At 44.0% G+C, this 20,319-nt stretch overlaps 1 protein-coding gene and 1 long non-coding RNA gene across 3 annotated transcripts in view; one reads left to right on the top strand and one right to left on the bottom strand.

Moving 5' to 3' along the window:
* DDB2 (damage specific DNA binding protein 2) overlaps positions 1–20,319 on the top strand; it is a 29,248-nt gene that overhangs the window by 5,239 nt on the left and 3,690 nt on the right. For both annotated transcript variants that reach the window (XM_072118751.1, XM_072118750.1), the window contains exons 2-10: positions 12,961–13,132; positions 14,992–15,092; positions 15,176–15,364; positions 15,436–15,581; positions 17,106–17,205; positions 17,999–18,176; positions 18,271–18,416; positions 18,501–18,665; positions 19,953–19,998. In XM_072118751.1, the coding sequence (XP_071974852.1) occupies positions 12,961–13,132; positions 14,992–15,092; positions 15,176–15,364; positions 15,436–15,581; positions 17,106–17,205; positions 17,999–18,176; positions 18,271–18,416; positions 18,501–18,665; positions 19,953–19,998 (1,243 nt within the window). The remainder of the gene's footprint in view (positions 1–12,960; positions 13,133–14,991; positions 15,093–15,175; positions 15,365–15,435; positions 15,582–17,105; positions 17,206–17,998; positions 18,177–18,270; positions 18,417–18,500; positions 18,666–19,952; positions 19,999–20,319) is intronic.
* LOC140069054 (uncharacterized) lies at positions 5,709–11,792 on the bottom strand. Its single transcript, XR_011848701.1, has 3 exons — positions 11,588–11,792; positions 7,331–7,602; positions 5,709–5,930 (listed from the first exon to the last, which is right to left on the bottom strand). It is a non-coding gene; the product is annotated as an uncharacterized lncRNA (long non-coding RNA).

The raw sequence follows: 20,319 nt of genomic DNA, 5'->3' as shown, positions 1-20,319 counted from the left end.
AATGGATTTTCATTGGATACGACGGCCGCCACTTATAGGGGTCGTCCCAAAATATCTGAGCGCCCCAGCTGTTATGTATAACCAGTGTTATGTGTGTGATGGAAAGTTCTACAATTTTCCAATATACTTTCTAGATCAATTCCGCACTGATTTTCTAGATCTCTGCTTGCTGTCATTCTATAGGAAGCTTCATTGTTTACTTCTTGTGGATAAACACTGGTCCCGTCCCTGGTCATGTGATGTCACACAGGCGCACGGATTGTTAGATCCCTGGTCATGTGATGTCACACAGGTGCACGGCTCGTTAGATCCCTGGTCATGTGATGTCACACAGGTGCACGGCTCGTTAGATCCCTGGTCATGTGATGTCACACAGGTGCACGGCTCGTTAGATCCCTGGTCGTGTGATGTCACACAGGTGCACGGCTCGTTATATCCCTGGTCATGTGATGTCACACAGGTGCACGGCTCGTTAGATCCCTGGTCATGTGATGTCACACAGGCGCGCACGGCTCGTTAGATCCCTGGTCATGTGATGTCACACAGGCGCGCACGGCTCGTTAGATCCCTGGTCATGTGATGTCACACAGGCGCGCACGGCTCGTTAGATCCCTGGTCATGTGATGTCACACAGGCGCGCACGGCTCGTTAGATCCCTGGTCATGTGATGTCACACAGGCGCGCACGGCTCGTTAGATCCCTGGTCATGTGATGTCACACAGGCGCGCACGGCTCGTTAGATCCCTGGTCATGTGATGTCACACAGGCGCGCACGGCTCGTTAGATCCCTGGTCATGTGATGTCACACAGGCGCGCACGGCTCGTTAGATCCCTGGTCATGTGATGTCACACAGGCGCGCACGGCTCGTTAGATCCCTGGTCATGTGATGTCACACAGGCGCGCACGGCTCGTTAGATCCCTGGTCATGTGATGTCACACAGGCGCGCACGGCTCGTTAGATCCCTGGTCATGTGATGTCACACAGGCGCGCACGGCTCGTTAGATCCCTGGTCATGTGATGTCACACAGGCGCGCACGGCTCGTTAGATCCCTGGTCATGTGATGTCACACAGGCGCGCACGGCTCGTTAGATCCCTGGTCATGTGATGTCACACAGGCGCGCACGGCTCGTTAGATCCCTGGTCATGTGATGTCACACAGGCGCGCACGGCTCGTTAGATCCCTGGTCATGTGATGTCACACAGGCGCGCACGGCTCGTTAGATCCCTGGTCATGTGATGTCACACAGGCGCGCACGGCTCGTTAGATCCCTGGTCATGTGATGTCACACAGGCGCGCACGGCTCGTTAGATCCCTGGTCATGTGATGTCACACAGGCGCGCACGGCTCGTTAGATCCCTGGTCATGTGATGTCACACAGGCGCGCACGGCTCGTTAGATCCCTGGTCATGTGATGTCACACAGGCGCGCACGGCTCGTTAGATCCCTGGTCATGTGATGTCACACAGGCGCGCACGGCTCGTTAGATCCCTGGTCATGTGATGTCACACAGGCGCGCACGGCTCGTTAGATCCCTGGTCATGTGATGTCACACAGGCGCGCACGGCTCGTTAGATCCCTGGTCATGTGATGTCACACAGGCGCGCACGGCTCGTTAGATCCCTGGTCATGTGATGTCACACAGGTGCGCACGGCTCGTTAGATCCCTGGTCATGTGATGTCACACAGGTGTGCACGGCTCGTTAGATCCCTGGTCATGTGATGTCACACAGGTGCACGGCTCGTTAGATCCCTGGTCATGTGATGTCATACAGGTGCGCACGGCTCGTTAGATCCCTGGTCATGTGATGTCACACAGGTGCGCACGGCTCGTTAGATCCCTGGTCATGTGATGTCACACAGGTGCGCACGGCTCGTTAGATCCCTGGTCATGTGATGTTACACAGGTGCACGGCTCGTTAGATCCCTGGTCATGTGATGTCATACATAGAAAGTATATAAGAGAATTTTTCATCACACAATTACAATATTTAGCTTTTTGTAGTGTCACAGGGACACCTTGGCACCCCTCAGCCAAATGTGTATAGTATATGGTTGTGCGTGTATAGATAGATATATATATCTATCTCCATCCCCAGTGCAACCAGATAACGTAATTCACACTAAATTTTACGTCTCCCTGCGGTTCTATTCTTCATGCCTGGGATAATTATTATGTGCGGATCCCCTCTGATGACTCTTACGGTTGATCATTGCATTGAGGAGTAATTTCACAGTACAGGCAGTCCCCGGGTTATGTACAAGATAGGGTCCGGAAGTTTGTTCTTAAGTTGAATTTGTATGTAAGTCGAAACTGTATATTTTATAATTGTAGATCCAGACTAAAAAAATTTTGGCCCCAGTGACAATTGGAATTTAAACATTTTTTGCTGTAATTGGACCAAGGATTATGAATAAAGCTTCATTACAGACACCTTACAGCTGATCATTGCAGTCTGGGACTATAGTAACATCCAGAGAGCTTCACCAGAGGTCAGAGGGGTCTGTCTGTAACTGTGGGTTGTCTGTAAGTCGGGTGTCCTTAAGTAGGGGACCGCCTGTACAGACATTCCCGGGTTATGTACAAGATGGTTTTCTAGGGTTTGTAGTTGAGATGAATTTGTATGTAAGTTGGAATTGTAGCTCCAGACATTTTTTTTTTTTTTTTTTCTGTCCCAGTGACAATTGGATTTTTTTTTTTTTTTTTTTTGCTCTGATGGGACCAAGGATTATGAATAAAGCCTCATTACAGCATAACCTTTAGATTTATCCCTTCACAGCCCCCCCCCCCCCCATACACTTTTTAACCTTCTTCTTTCCCTAACACCTGACTCGGCCACCCTCATATTTCTCGAACTCTTTTGTTGGTCTGTTAGATGAGTGATATCTTGCAAATCAGCCCCCTTGGTTCCCTACACATGAGGGATGGGTGCTGTCCCTTCCTGTCCTGATGTTTGGTTCACTTTAGGACACCGTTCCCCAACCACCGGTCCACGGCCCCTGGTTTCCGGGCCGCTGCGGACCTCTGTAGAAACAAACAAAAGAAAACTTTCTCGCCTTCCCTGTTCCCCTGCAGCAGTCTTCTCTTCCTACTTCCTACTTATTTTCCATGTTAATGCACTGCTCTTCTGACTGTTAGTATCACGATGTCATCACATGTGATTGATAAAGGAGGGGGGGGGGGCGCATAAGACTTACCTTCAGAATGAAGTGTTGTCTGGAATATCGGTCCAGCTTACTTCCCCAATCATCTTACACCTTTCTGCACCAGCATCATGTCTATGGCCGATCTGTTCTGGAGGGTCATTCGGGAGGCAGTGGATAACTCTTCTGCCAACCCCGAAAGGGCATCACTAGTATAGTTTATAAATCTCTTTTGGTTATAGTTTATATACATTTTTTTTTTAATTTCATTTGTGAGTTTGTAATTTTTATGTGTTGTTGGGGACTGTTCTTTTATACGGATCACATATAACAGTGATGTTATGGTAACATCCCATAGGATCCGTGATCTGTATACAGACATTGCCTCTAACCCCTCTTGGGGAATCCCAGTGATGTCATATCAGTGATGTCACAGGTTCCCTCTGCAGGCACAGCGCTCAGTATGATCCCTGGGTTGGGGGGCTGCTGTGACAGGAGATTGATGATATCAGACCCCTGTCACAGTAAAGGATCAGGATGTCCGTGTGAACGGGCTGGATCCTGGCGATGGCTCTGTGCGGAGTGATCAGCGATCAGCAGTGCTGGCAGCCATGGCGCACAGCATGGAATACACTGCCTGTATATGGACTAGCACTTACCGGGGAGCTGCGCCTCCTGACCTGGAGACAGATCTGTGTATGTAGGGGGTAATACATGGTAGAAGGGCAGCCAATAACAAAGCCCCTTACACCCTGCTTGTATTGACACTGCGTCATGCGTCCTGCTGGGCTGTCCGGTGCGCATGGAGGTCCTGCTACAGGAAATGAATTCCAAGCTTTTATGCATGGCAATAATTTTTTGGCAGGTAATGGCACCTGATCATAATGCGTCTGATGACCTCTGCATTACACATACACACCGTGCACTTGGCACACTCTCACTAAACACTCGCTGCATCGGGCGCACTCACGGCGCATTCACCATGCTCACTCGCCATGCACAGAGTTCAGTGTGGTCGGTGTATTCCCAGGCCGGGGGTAGCATTTGCCTATGACGTATGGTGAGACGTTAATGACGACCTCTGGCATATATAATTAATCCAGTCCACATTTTTGTTTACTGTTACCTAATGACTTTGGCCAATGTACGTTCCCTTTTCAAATTTTCCTTCCAATTTCCTTGGATGTGCACAAATAGAAGTCAGATTCTCTCTATACCTCAGGGTTTCACATACCTTGGCTGGATGACATTGTAATCCGTACATTGGGCTTTGGACTCCTTTTTCTTTATCTTGGGACCTAACCTATACACATCCTCACTAGTCTTGGATGTTTACCTCTTAACACAAAGTATGACCAAAATGCAATGAAGGACAGAATAATAGGATTATAAGGACACACGAGAGAAACAAACCTAATCGTATAAGGGCAGACTCCTAATCACTTATCCACCCCAAACCTAAGAATGCCATAGGTGGTCAGTACTAGAGATTTATTGGTTTCCCTATCAAGTCATTGTCAAATATTTAAAGGAAACCTACCACTTGACGTGGTAGGTGTAAGATGCATACACCGCGCACCAGCTCAGGGTGAGCTGGTGCCGGAGCTTACTTTCATTAGTGTCCTAAACCGCTGTATCGTGGTTTAAACACTTTTTAAACTTTATAGCCGAAGCACCATGCACGCGCCTACATAGGAAATGCCGGGGAGCTGCGCGCATGGTGCGCCGAAGAATGTAAAGAATAAAAAGTGTTTAAACCGCGATACAGCAGTTTAGGACACTAATGAAAGGAAGCACCAGCTCACCCTGACGTCACGTCAAGTGATGAATACCAACAAAGATACCCTCTACAATCTAATATAATCCCCATACCTATCAAGAGATGAATACCAAAAAAACGTATATGGGATCAATTCAATTTAACATCAACAATAAGCCAATACCATATTATTATAAATTCAGTTTTTATTGTACGACAAAATAGACAATCCAAGAATATATTAAAAACATAATAAAACCACAACAACACAAGAGGTGGTGGTCAAAAGTCTACGACAGTATATTCCACAGTGGGATATCACACCTAGGCACATGAGGATAATCACATAATAAATAGTAACAGGTATTGACAATTCCCAAAACGGAGCATAGTATGACCTACAAGTGCCTACCAATAAAATTATGAAGCACGTTTCGCCGTCGCTTCCTCAAGGGGGTGTGACACCCGCTTGAGGAAGCGACGGCGAAACGTGCGTCGGGGTGCTGTGGTGGTGGCCTGGTGATTCATAATTTTATAGGTAGGCACTTGTAGGTCATACTATGCTCCGTTTTGGGCATTGTCAATACCTGTTACTATTTATTATGTGATTATCCTCATGTGCCTAGGTGTGATATCCCACTGTGGAATATACTGTCGTAGACTTTTGACCACCACCTCTTGTGTTGTTGTGGTTTTATTATGTTTTTAATATATTCTTGGATTGTCTATTTTGTCGTACAATAAAAACTGAATTTATAATAATATGGTATTGGCTTATTGTTGATGTTAAATTGAATTGATCCCATATACGTTTTTTTGGTATTCGTCACGTCAAGTGGTAGGTTTTCTCTAATTGGGCATAAAAGCAACGAACTTGACTTGAGTGAATCCAGTTAGGTTTTTCTTCTGCTTTACTGAGGATCTTGTTGTCGGCAGAACCTGGAAGGCATCTTGAAATCCGGGGTTCACGTCTCTTTATCACCAACCAATCTCCAGGTTAAAACTAGTGAGATCCTAAATGATATTCTAGAATGGAAGAGAAAAGTAAAAAACATACATTAGTACAGTATCGCTGCATTTGGAGCAACTGTAAATAACAACCTCCTAATCTAAGGACAGAGATGAATGAAATCTCATTGGGACTCAACCCTGTCTTTTTACTGGCCTATATCTTTACTGACAGGGCTATTGGTAATGGTAGACCCTTGGTCCATGGTTTCCCAGTCCACATCCGCATCGCCTTTTGGATTTTTATTCTACCTCCCATTCCACCTCTTAACCTTCCTGGTACTTTGTGGATGGTATAGTATTTATGATCTGTATTGTAAAGGTTGTCCTAGTGATGTTAATATAAAATAGTATACTAAATAGTATAATTTAGGGCTCATGTAGATGGTTAGTTTTGCTATCCGTTTTTTTTGCGGAGGGCAAACGGTTTCCTATGGGTCTGTTCACATGTCCATTTTTTGTCACGGATGTGCAGACGGTGAGAAAAAAAATTGCATGCATTATTTTGTCTTATCTATACGTACATCTATAAAAGTCAATGCCATTGCCAGACCTTGATAAATACACGATATGTCGAAACGCGTCGGTCTGTGACGCTTAGCTGTGTCTTCCTTATGCTGTTATTTTTTAATTGAGAATAAAGAAGAGTTTTTTTTTTTTTTTTTTTTAACCACCTAAACGTGTTGTGCTGGACGTGCTATTCCTTGTATGTGTCCATAAAAGTCAATGGATACGCAAAAAAAGCTTCACTCACAGTGAAGCTCTTAGTTACATGAAATCCTCCCATAGACATCCTAGTGCCGTGATGGCGAACCTTTTAGAGACCGAGTGCCCAAACTACAACAAAGACCCGCTTATTTATCACAAAGTGCCAACACAGAAATGTAATTTGTGATTTATACTCCCTTCTCTGTCACAGTTTTCATTGATACCAGCACCTGAGGACACCAATAAAGCAGAAAATAGTCCCAGGTAGCACTGTCACTATAAAATAGCTCTGTGCACAGCAAGTCCTGGGCTGTCTGGGACTGCAGGAAGATCCCTGGAGTCATCTCTGGTGATGGCCTGAGTGCCCACAGAAAGGGCTTTGAGTGCCACCTCTGGCACCAGTGCCATAGGTTAGCCATCACTGTCCTAGTGGATAGAGGCTCCGTCCCGTCTCTCTATGGCAGCTGGAGTGTGGAGGTTGTGGGTTCAAATCCTGGGCTGGGCAAAAAATTATTTAATTGAATTAAATGGATACCTTGTGTCTGGGGAAGTCCTGGAGATGTTGAGACTATATATGGACAGATGGTGATATGAACCTGGTGACATGGTCCCTGCTCCGCTGCTAACCCGACACATCTACACAAAGCATTCCCTGCCCTCACCAGAGTCCGGAGCACCTGTGGATCAAACTAACGTTTCCCAGTACTCACCGAGGCAACTTTTGGGGTTCCCTTCTCCTTGCCACCTCCTTGGCCGCTATGTTTGCAGCACGGTTTCCCTTTTGCCTCCATAGTTGAGACCCATATGTGTGGTCCAACCTTTATAATGCCTACTTCTTTGGGTAATAGGAGACAGCTAATTACCTTGTCTTACTGAAGTACCCCCAGAGGTGAGGAAATCTCTAGCCCGCCATATGGGAGAACCAAAAGCAGAACCTCAAGAGTGTAGAACTGTCCTTCTTCTCCCATGCTTCTGGAGCCATCTACAAAAAAACCTATTCTATTTTAGATATTTTAATAATCGGTGACATGTGATTTGTAAAGCGCTACGGAATTTGAGGGTGCTGAGATTACATTATTATTATTATTATTATTATTATTATTGTGTGAAAAGCCACAAGTTTGGGTTAGTACATCAGTCCTGCTCATGTTCTTCTTCATTAACTCTTCATAAGTTGGGTATTTCAAAAATAAATCAGAACCAGGTTTTTGTGAAGTGTTTGGGCTGCACTTGTAGGCACACCAATAAAATATCATATGGTACGTAAACTGTAATTTTGGTAATTTGGAACCATCTGAGAGGTTCTTATAAGAAATGACCGAACTGCCAATATTTGCTCAGACACTAGAGGGTCTCATCTTACTGAATAGTGAGCTACAAGACTTTGTCCTTTTTACTTTGTCGTCCCTGGATGTTGGTGACCTTGGAGAAAGACCCGCTAGTCTTTTTGGAAATATCTATCTCTGGGTATAGAAGCTTCCAACAGTTACAAGGAGTATCAAGGAGACATTGGGGCACATTTACGAAGGGTCCGCACACCGCATTTCCGCCGAGTTTCCCAACTATTTCCATTTTGCACCGCATTTAACAGGGATTTTCGGCGCACATGATAGGATTTTGGCACAGTTGCGCTGACTTTAATGCGACACAAATAGGGGGCACGGCCTTCGGACAACCCAACTGATTCGGACTGAGCGCGTGATTTAAAATTCAAATTGTGTCGCAAGACAATGCACTGGCATACATCAGGAAGAAGAAGGTGAACTCTGTCGGACCTGAGCGGAGAAGCGACACATGCAGGATATCGGACGCGCAATCTTGGTGAATCGCGCCGGACTTAATCCTCGTCGGACAACGCACCTCGGGGATCGCAACAGGACCGGGTAAGTAAATGTGCCCCAGTGCCCTAGGAATAATCAAAAAGGTCAGAACTTTGATCTTGGAGTCCCACAAGCTCGCTAGGCTACAAAACACAAAAGGGACAATGTAAATTTATAACAAGATAAAGGGTCAGCATATATTAAAAACATAACATCTGGATCTATAATCTACTCTTTGAGAGCATAGCTACTGTGGGCTTGAAGAATCCTGACCACCTGCCGGCAGCAATTTCCACAGATGTTTCCTTATGTGTAAAAACAAATAAAACAAATAAAAATCAAATCTGGATACAAAAATACAGGTACAGGTACCGTATATTCTGGTGTATAAGACGACCGCCCTACTTTCCTGTTTAAAATATAGAGTTTAAGATATATTCGCCGTATAAGACTACCCCTTTTCCAACGCATACAAAACACCGGTAAAAAATTTTAAAAAAACTGTTTTGAATTTAACATGGTCCTTTTTTTAATTTAAATTCTTATGACATGCAGGTATATAGCAGGAAAACTGTCGCTCATAAACATCGGGCATACAACAACAACATTACCATGGTCCATTTTACTGTAAATGTTACCATACTGTACCTTAAATTTTTATTTTATTAAATATTCCATGCCATGCACTCAGAAGCGGGAAAAAAATGCAGTGAAAATGGTGAAAAAACGCATTTGCGCCATTTTCTTGTGGGCTTGGATATTACGTCTTTCACTGAGCGCCCCAAATGACAGGTCTACTTTATTCTTTGGGTCGGTACGATTAAGGGGATACCAAATTTGTATAGGTTTTATAATGTTTTCATACATTTACAAAAATGAAAACCTCCTGTACAAAAATTATTTTTTTGATTTTGCCAACTTCTGGTGCTAATAACTTTTTTATACTTTGATGTACAGAGCTGTGGGTGGTGCCATTTTTTGCGAAATTTGATAATATTTTCAATGATATCATTTTTAGGACTGTACGACCTTTTTGATCACTTTTTATAGATTTTTTTATATTTTTCAAAATGGCAAAAAAGTGCCATTTTCGACTTTGGGCGCTATTTTCCGTTACGGGGTTTAACGCATTGAAAAACCGTTATCATATTTTGATAGATCGGGCATTTTCGGACGCGTCGATACCTGATGTGTTTATGATTTTTACTGTTTATTTATATTTATGTCAGTTCTAGGGAAAGGGGGGTGATTTGAAATTTTAGGGTTTTTTTTTTTAACTTTTTTTTTTTATTTTTATTTATACTATTTTTCAGACTCCCTAGGGTACTTTAACCCTAGGTTGTCTGATCGATCCTATCATATACTGCCATACTACAGTATATGGCAGATGGGGATTTTCCTCATTCATTACAATGTGCTATCAGCACATTGTAATGAAGGGGTTAAAACGAAATAGCCTCGGGTCTTCGGAAGACCCGAGGCTACCATGGAGACGGATCGCCGCCCCCGATGACGTCACGGGGAGCCGGCAGCCAACGCTGTGAGAACACCCGCGATCGGTGCTAGCAATATGCAGCAAAGACTTACCGGCTATGGAGAGGACTCAGCCCGTGAGCCCTCTCCATGCAGCGCGATCCGACCGCTGCCGTGAATGCACGGCGGGCGGGCGCGATTACCGGCGTATAAGACGACCCCAGAGAAGACAGAAGATTTTTCTGTCTTCAAAAGTCGTCTTATATGCCGGAATATACGGTATTTAATATTCCATGCTGTGTACTGGGAAGCAGGAAAAAAATTCCAAATGCCGTGTAATTAGTGAAAAAAAAACGCATTTGTGCCGTTTTCTTGTGGGTTTGTATTTTACGGATTTCTTTTTGTGCCCCAAATGACATGTCTACTTTATTCTTCAGGACGGTGTGATCACGGAAATAACAAATGTGTGTATAGGTTTTATAATGTTTTCATACATTTACACAAATTTAAGACCTGTACAAAAAATTTGGGGGGGGGGGGGGGCGGCGGCAATATGCATCAAAGACTTACCGGCTATGGAAAGGGCTCCCCTCCATGTATGGGACGCATCGGGAAGGGGTTAAACTACTCTCCACAACAACCACTTTGATCTTTCTCATACTTTCCCTCTCTTTCTATGGAGCTCTCTTAGATAAGCGGCACTCTGAAGGATCCTCCACGTAGATCCAGTAATTTACAATCCACCTTCTCTTTGTGACATTTTTCTTGCCAATTAGTTATTCAACTTATTAAACTTTTGCTGGGAAGGAATCTTTCATCTAAATCAGCCTGTAAGTTTACAGTAGTCTGCATAGTTACAGTCCCCCCTCATTACTATCTGACGAGACACCAACAGTCTGCAGAAATAGCCAACATCAAAGTCTGTCTGCACCCTGGTTATGTTATAGAACTGTTCTCACGGTGCAAGTTTCTGACCACTTCTATCCGCTGGCTGGTGCTAGTTGTTATCCTTCAACCACCCCCCATGGGTCTGCAACTTTAACATGTTCTGTCCCCGAATATTTAACGGGGACGGTGACTCCTTGGTAGATTCTAACCATAACCGCAAAGGTCTCTGCCCCCCGGTTATCCCGCCCATCTGTGTGCGCAGGCCGGCCAGCTCCTGCACACCCCAACGTTGGTCCTCAAGGTGAACACCCTCCGCCACCCATCTTGGCTCCTCCAACGCCTGACCCCCCCCCAAGTGACCGGTCTCTTTAGTGCCACCTCTAGTGGGGTCATCGCTGTCTCAGTAGACACAATCAGACGGTTACTGCAGCTCTCCACCAGGATCTCGCTCACAGCATTTTTTTGCCAAATTTGATCTATACGTATTATATTGTGGAAGTCAAAGAATAAAATTAACTCCTGCAGCAGTCTCTTTCCTCTCGACACACAAAGCCGGCAGCAAACAATTCAAGGACGATATAGCAGCACTAGTCAGTCTGAACTGTACTGGGTTCTTATGTCCACCAGAGACAACGCCCCGTCCCATCGTCCCAAGGGACGACCCTGTGACCAGACAGCGGCACAGAACAGGCACCACAGAAAGCCCGAGTGACACAGGAAAGATACAGATTTATGTAAATCAGCAGACTTGCTGGTAGGAAGGGATCAGTCTCCCCCTTGGGTTACCTAAGGATTCCAGCCATGTGTCCTAGGTGCTGGCCGCCGTCTCCAGGCTTGTCTACTCCATGGTCATCTCAGCAGTGCCTGTAAAATCTCCGTATGAGGAGACCTCCCTTTTTATAGGAGTCCAAATTGACCCATTACACCAGGCAGGAATAAGTATTCCAGTACAATTCCCTCTTGGTCAGAAGCAAAGGCAATTCTGCTTTATTCAAGGAAATACACAAACTCCTACAGAAACACGAGTAGGTGTTGCCAAATTTGTTCTGTGTCTCTTTTTGATAGGAAGATCCGAAATGACCAAGGCCTCAGGGTGGGCACATTCCAGTCTTATCTCAGATGCCGGCGCCATCTTTTAGACCAGAGTCATTTCACAGTAGTTGTAGACGGTTTTCTGATCACATGATGAAGGGTTAACAGATGTGTTTTGTACTAAGCACAACCTTGAGATTTCTCCCATCACGGCTGTATGAGGCTTGTTTTCTGCGTAACAGATTGCACTGCATAGTGATGGTATTAAATATTCCATGCCGTGTACTGGGAAGCGGGAAGAAAATCCAAATGCAGTGAAAATGGTGAAAAAACACATTTCGCCATATTTTTGTGGGCTTGGATTTTACTTCTTTCACTGTGCGCCTCAAATGACAGGTCTACTTAATTCTTTGGGTCGGTGCGATCACTGGGATAACAAATTTGTATAGGTTTTATAATGTTTTCATACATTTACAAAAAAAATTATTCTTCATTTTGCCGTCTTCTGGTGCTAATAACTTTTTGATACTTGTGTACAGAGCTGTGGGTGGTGTCACTTTTTTTTTTTTTTTTTTTTTTGTCCAACTTTTGACTATTTTCCATGCTGCTGCTTTTAGCACTGTATGACCTTTTTGATCACTATATTTTTCAAAATGGGGAAAAAAAAGTGGTATTTCCGACTTTGGGCGCAGACAGACCCGAGGCTGTCATGGCAGCCGATCAACGCCCCCCACCCATTGACATCACAGGGGGTGGCGAACTTGTCCATGACGCGCTGCAATAGGATTAGGTTTTTGGTTTTGTTTTTTTTGTTTTTTTTGGTAACTAGTGACAGGTGCTGCAACCTTCTGCCCCCACACCCCTCACATGCAGCTGCCCAGGTGCCAAACATGGCCTGGTAATGACAGCTGCTGCAATGTGACTGCAACCCCACTAAGACAGTCCCGAAATTTTTGGTGCCAGAACGTAAGATAGGATTCTTTTCCATTGACATGAAAACAAAACAGGTATGGTGCCGAACCTGCGTTTTGTTTCTTAGATTGTACTGAAAATTTTTTTTGTGTGGACCCTTGAATTGTTGCTTAAAATTAGGTGCTAAACCTATATGTTTCATTTCACTCCCACAGATGCGGCCCAAAAGATCAGCACAAGGAAAGAAGACATCAGAGCCACCCACCTTGAAAGAGTCCAAAGAAGAGCCCCCCGGGAAGAAAAAACGAGAGCCTGATCCTGGTACGGAGAAAGGAGCCAAAAAATCTGGTAGAAAGAAAAATGTGGATGCCCCAGAGTGCAGCAAAGGTAAATGTGTATGATGTAGGGGGTCACACGCTGATACCGGTGCACAATACCACCTACTGCAAGGTGGGGGATCAAAACTGCCCTGGGGTGGGGGCCCCTGCCGATTACATTGTCTGTAGGTCCAATAGAGCCTCTGCCTCTATGAAGTACACAGCACACACACACATATATAACTATTGTAGATGTAATGTCCCTGGAAAGATGTGTAATCAGACCTTTGTGTATGTTGTTAGTAGCTGTCAGGACTGTAAAATATAAATTAATATTCTAGGATTGTAGCTTCTACAGTGTGGCATATCCTCACACTACTGGGCTCTGTGCTCTCTACAGCCAGCGTTGGGAATTGTCCTTGGAGAGCTGTGCTAATGTGTAAGTTTTTAGTAGCAGCAGGACTGTGACATATATTTAATATTCTAGCATGGTAGCTTCTACAGAGGGTCATGCCCTCACAGTACTGGGCACTTTGCAGCCTTTGTTAGGTATTGTGCCCAGAGTCCAAATAATATAATAGATAATGACAGTGATGTGGTCAAAATATTTGACTCAAATAAATAGGGAAAAAGGGAAAAAAAGTGGCAATAGTGCAGTGAGGATAAACCATGCACAACACTGGAGGTACCGTCCAGTGTTGAAAAAGTATCAAATTGCCATTGCACACTTACCCGAAAACATAATGGACAGACGCTGGGCAGATCAGGGGAAAGCCAAAGGATACACCCCGACGCGCGTTTCGCACAAATGCTTCGAGGAAGCATTTGTGCGAAATGCGCGTCGGGGTGTATCCTTTGGCTTTCCTCTGATCTGCCCAGCGTCTGTCCATTATGTTTTCGGGTAAGTGTGCAATGGCAATTTGATACTTTTTCAACACTGGACGGTACCTCCAGTGTTGTGCATGGTTTATCCTCACTGCACTATTGCCACTTTTTTTCCCTTTTTCCCTATTTATTTGAGTCAAATATTTTGACCACATCACTGTCATTATCTATTATATTATTTGGACTCTGGGCTAAATAGGGGTAGCCATTGGTCTCCTGTGTTGCCCTTTATTTCCATCTTGGGCTACTTGTGTCCCCTATACATTGTATTTATACTCTTTCCCCATTTGAGGGTTATATATGTTGAATTGATGTATTTATTTCTAAATAAAGAATATTACTTTTTACAGATTAGTGTTTTTTGCCGCTCTGGTTCTTTTGGTATTTTGTATGTATAGTTTGAGAGGCGTTTCATGATTTGTTGAGGAGTGTAGGGGTTGATTTGGTTTTTTGTTAGGTATTGTCCCTGGAGAGATGTTTAATCACGCCTTTGTTCTGCAGCAGGACTGAAATATAGATTTATAATCTAGGATTGTGAAAATGAGGCGCTATGGGGCAGTCCTGTGCTTAAAACTTGGAGCACAGCAGGATGAGGATATACCTTAAGTCCTGGAACAAATATATCGTTCCTGCTGCTAATAACGACACATACAGTGGTACGATTACACATTTGCAGGTATAATACCCAACATTGGCTGCAGAGAGCACAGAACACAGCAATATAGGGTATGACTCCAGTCCTAGAATATAAATCTAATATAAATATCTAATATAAATATTTCACAGTCCTGCTGCTACTAACAACACATGCAATGGTACATTTACAGATTTGAAGTGACAATATTTTACACTGGCTGCAGAGCGCTAAGAGCGCAGAAGTGTGAGGACAGAATGCACAAAAGGTCTCCAGGGGAGATGCCTAACACCGAGTGCAGTATTGCATATACAATAAACTCCCTTTAATAGAGCACTGTGCAATTTTTAGCTTCATTTTTGTCTATTTTACTTCTGTGAATGTTAATTCTGTATATCTTTACCGTGCAGGATTACAAAATGAGAGAAAGTACAAGAAACCAGAGGACGGACAGACCAGCATTGTACATTACCTGTACCGGAGCACACTTGGTGGGAATGTTAGGGCTAAGGTAGGTTCTAGGTGTGATGTACATTCATATCTGCATTGCATCCAATCTACAGAGGTGTCAGGAGGTGTCTGTCTCTCTCCCAGTATCTGCAGACCCCCTTCCTGCGGTCTTTGGCCTCGTACATTCTCTATCGCACCAATAGTCCCTTTGACAGAAGAGTCACCACGCTAGAATGGCACCCGACCCACCCCAACACGGTGGCTGTAGGCTCCAAAGGTGGCGATATTATATTGTGGGACTACGAGGAGCTGAATAACACCATGATCCCTGGGGTAAGTATAACGGGGGGGTGACGGGATAAACAAATTTAGGGCGTGTTCCTCATGTTACTCTTCTCTTGCAGATTGGAGCTGGGGGCTGCATCACTGGGATGAAATTTGACCCCTTTAATACGAATCAGCTGTACACATCATCGGTCGCAGGCAGCACCGTCCTGCAGGACTTCAGCGGGCGGACAGTACAGACGTTCACCAACACTGAAGACTGGGCGTAAGAGCGGATTTGTGGATTACATTTGGGGGGGTTATAAAGTCCAGGACCTTGTTAATAAAGCGAACCTGTCCATATTTTTGGATGAAAAATAGTCTAGAAGTCCATATGAACTCCAGACAGAGTTATGATAAGGCCATTTTGGGACTTGTATCGATGTTTTAGTGTCCCAAATACCCCTGATGGGTTCCCATAAAAGGCAGAACTGTCTGTCCCCGCTCAGAACCCCTGATGCAAATGATAGAACCTTTTTATTGAACATTTAGTCAAAGAAGTTGCAGAATTGTGACTATTCCTGTGTGACATTTTGGCAGGTTGTTCCTGCTATTGGTGGGGCAGGGCAGAGTAAATACAGTTTGCGCTTGGGTGCACTCTATTAATGTTAACGTGACACATCAGGCAGTAGTCTACAAGCCTCAGAAACTAAAGTTATTCCCAGCTGAGTGTTTTGTGCCTGAGATGAGGATCTGTCTCTCTCTGTCGTTGCTTCGTAAATGGCTGATCCACACTATCCACACTGGCGTTGAATGGGCGTTACACTCGCTCTGCTACTATGTTTCTGTAAATTTAGGAGTTATAGAATCGGAATTGTTCATTATTCTATGCTGTTTCCGTAACCACCTCTATGGGACTTTCGGAACAGCTGCCGTTTCCACAGCTCGTGCTGATCTTTTATACCAAGCTATGATACAGAACCTGAGCACTGAGGCTAGTGGTTGTCTTCACCAGAGAGTTTGCAGGGATGCTACATACATAAGAGAGTCTGGAGGGATGCTACATACATAAGAGAGTCTGGAGGGATGCTCCATACATAAGAGAGTCTGGAGAGATGCTCCATACATAAGAGAGTCTGGAGGGATGCTACATACATAAGAGAGTCTGGAGGGATGCTACATACATAAGAGAGTCTGGAGAGATGCTACATACATAAGAGAGTCTGGAGAGATGCTACATACATAAGAGAGTCTGGAGGGATGCTACATACATAAGAGAGTCTGGAGAGATGCTACATACATAAGAGAGTCTGGAGAGATGCTACATACATAAGAGAGTCTGGAGAGATGCTACATACATAAGAGAGTCTGGAGGGATGCTACATACATAAGAGAGTCTGGAGGGATGCTACATACATAAGAGAGTCTGGAGGGATGCTACATACATAAGAGAGTCTGGAGGGATGCTACATACATAAGAGAGTCTGGAGGGATGCTACATACATAAGAGAGTCTGGAGGGATGCTACATACATAAGAGAGTCTGGAGAGATGCTACATACATAAGAGAGTCTGGAGAGATGCTACATACATAAGAAGTGGATTGTTTAGTCTGATACATTGTAGCAAAATACAAGCTGTGTAATTTTTAATGTACCAGTACTAAACACAGGTTTGCTGGCGCACATTTAGACTGCACTTACATGTTTTATAGAAGTGGTCTGGCATCCCGTGACTCCATTGTTTTTGTAGAACTGAATCTCTCAGAATGTCCTGAGAATGAAAGTATAACCATGTTTTTTACCTTCTAGGATGTGGTACTGCAGCCTGGATGTATCTGCCAGCCAGAAGTGTGTGGTGACCGGAGATAATGTGGGCAATGTGGTGCTGCTGGAGACCTGCGGTAAAGAGGTGGGTGTAGATGATGAGGGGGTAGTCACTTTAGGACATCTTTTGTCATATCTTTTTTTTATCTCAACAATGTTTCCTTCTGTCGCAGTGTGTGGTAAGATGGCCGCTCTATATACTCCTATGGGAGTTTCAAGGCTTAAAGGGGTTGTCAGGAGGTTGAAAAGTGCGGCTACTTATTAAAAAAAAAAAACAGACCATGGGCAGTGTGAGGTATTGCACCTAAGCGCCATTCATCTCTGTACAGCAGAGCTACCAACTATAGTCAGGGCAACCCTAATTATCCATAGAAGTGAATAGAGAGGCAGCCGAGCAAAGGGAACTGACACTCGCTGCAGTTACACCACCCATTCTCATGTTAGAAACACTCCTTTTAAAGGAACACTCCAGTCAAAGCTAAATCATTGAATAACGCATGGTGCAGGGCCTGAAGGGAGAAGCAGACCTAGGACTGTCCGCACCCAAATTTATTTATTTTTCTCCCCCTCCAGGGACCGGATCGTGTAACCCCCTTACCATGGTCCCTTAGAGAAAAAAATTGGTCGCCCTGTAAAAGCCCCAACACATATGTGTTATTTCTAGCAGCCCCCGGTCTAAAATGGGGACATTATAATATCTTTCTCTAGCCCCACAGACACCTGCTTTAAAGGGGAGCTCCCAACATGAGAATGGAGGACACCTAAACTGCCTCTCATCCGGATTCGGACTGGAGTTTTCCTTTAACTACCTGTCTGATGCTGTGCTATATGGTAACATGAGGTTTGTAACATTTACAATTTTATCTCTTTAAATATAGATCTTTAAGATGCGTCTACACAAGAAGAAAGTGGCACATGTGGAGTTTAACCCTCGATGCGAGTGGCTCCTGGCCACTGCTTCCGTGGATCAGACGGTGAAGTTATGGGACTTGAGAAGCATAAAGGATAAGTCCAGTTGTCTGTACACGTTGCCCCATGCCCGCGGTGTGAATTCTGGTAACGTAATATCTCCTTCTTCTTCTTTCTCCTCCATCCATAATCGTATACAAGTTTATATCTTACAATAATCCTTGTGTTTCTCTCACCGCAGCTTATTTCAGTCCGTGGGATGGAGCCAAACTTCTCACCACTGACCAGCACAGTGAGATCCGCGTGTACTCTGCGTATGACTGGTCAACGCCCCAGCGCATTATTCCCCACCCGCACCGCCAGTTCCAGCACCTGACTGCCATAAAGGTTTGTCTCGGCTCTGGAGTTGATTCTTGATGTTTGTCAGCCTTTTCCTTACCAAATTTATTACTTCTTTCTCCCCTTGTGCAGGCCACGTGGCACCCCCGCTATGACTTGATTGTTGCGGGGCGATACCCTGACCCCCAATTCCCTGGTTACACCGCGGATGAGTTGCGCACAGTAGACGTGTTTGATGGACAGAGCGGAAACATTGTGTGTCAGCTGTACGACCCCTATGCATCTGGTATTGTCTCGGTAAGGAGCTGTTCTCCGCTACGTGGGTGAATGTAAAATTCTAGGGTCCTCTAAGAACTTTTTTTTTTTTTTGGGGGGGGGGGGAGGGGGATTTTTTTAAATTTATTTTAACAAAACAATTTAAGTTACATACAGTAATTTGTGTTGCAACCTAACAACATACTTGATTGCATAGTGATCAATGGACATATATTTTGAACATTACAAATGAGTTGATCACTTAGTCGTCCATTAGGTAGATCTTTATTAATGTTCCGCTAAATTTGGGTTATCTGGAATGGGTCCATCCAGTTATCCTTCTTTGTCAGTCTCTAATGCGTAGTTAGAAATGGATCCACTTTTTTTTTTTCCTTTTAGTCTGCTAAGTTCCATTAACTTTAATCAAACAGAACATAGATACAGTAATAATTTTGTTCAACAATATTAAAGTAAAAAAGTCCTTAAGGGGATTGTCGTAATGTTGGATGAGAGGAGTAAAATAAAAAGTTTTTTTTCTTTTTATGTTTACGCTACCTGGGACCAATAATAATAATGATAATGTTGATGATGATAATAATAATAATAGAAAATTACTGAACTCAGACAAGCCCTTAAAGGAAAATCCATCATGATAAACCAGGGACACCAACAGATCCAGGCACCGTGACTGGTAATCTTGTAATGTTTTGCTTATGACCCTGAAAGGCTCTTGGGTGGTGTTAACAGAGCCGCTCTCTGCTGCAGCTTCACAGGCTGTCACCTGTATCTATTGGCACTTTCCCCCCTCCCTCTGGCTGATTTAATCTCACACAATGGAAGGGGGGGAAGTGGTAACACCCCCACAGCCCAGGAGGCCATGGATAAAAAAATATAAGACTACCACAGTTACAGTGCTTGGATATATGAGTGTCCCTGGTTTAATAAGATGGATTTTGATGGAACCAGAACCTATGCAGGGAATGTAATAAAAAAAACTACACCTCTCCTCCTATTTGAATGAACAGGAGTCAAGCCTTCTGCTTTCTGTAAAGGGTTCAGTACTGAGAGCTATCTAGAATAGTGCTGGTGCTGGTTGATGTGTCAGACCCAACTGATCAGATATGGACAGAATATAAGCAGGGAAGCTGTCAACACTTTAAAGGGATGTTTGCTTTGATGATGACGACAAAAACACCAGCAATAATCTGATGGCGATGACCTCTCCTTTTAATATACATCACCAGTCTCAAAAATTACCAGACTAACCTCCAGATTATGTGATGTAAATCGTAATTACATCTTAACTTTTTTTTTCTGTTTTGTTCACAGCTCAACAAGTTTAATCCTATGGGAGACCTTTTGGCATCAGGAATGGGTAAGTCCTCTGTCTCATTGATCTTATTTTGGGCATCTTGTTTTCTAATCTTAAGTAAATTGTCTGCAACTTCCAGTATTGGATAATGATGATAATCCCAGCCTAAAAGTTCTTGGTGGATGTTACCTACGCATAAGGTGCACTAAAGAAGAGCAATACCATGAGAACTGTGAATGTAAAATTTCTCCTTTTTTGTGACACAAATTAGTTATGTCGCCCGCTCCATCCAAAAAAAATTTAAAATACGAGTTAATGTTCAACCCATAACTAGGATGTAATTGGACCCTGATATGCAATAAGTCACTGCAGTTTAGCTCCTGT

The sequence above is a fragment of the Engystomops pustulosus genome, chromosome 7 (genome assembly GCF_040894005.1).
Source record: "Engystomops pustulosus chromosome 7, aEngPut4.maternal, whole genome shotgun sequence".
Lineage (NCBI taxonomy): Eukaryota > Metazoa > Chordata > Amphibia > Anura > Leptodactylidae > Engystomops > Engystomops pustulosus.
The sequence above is the reverse complement of the archived record's forward strand: the minus strand, read 5'-3'. Positions and strand labels throughout refer to the sequence as shown.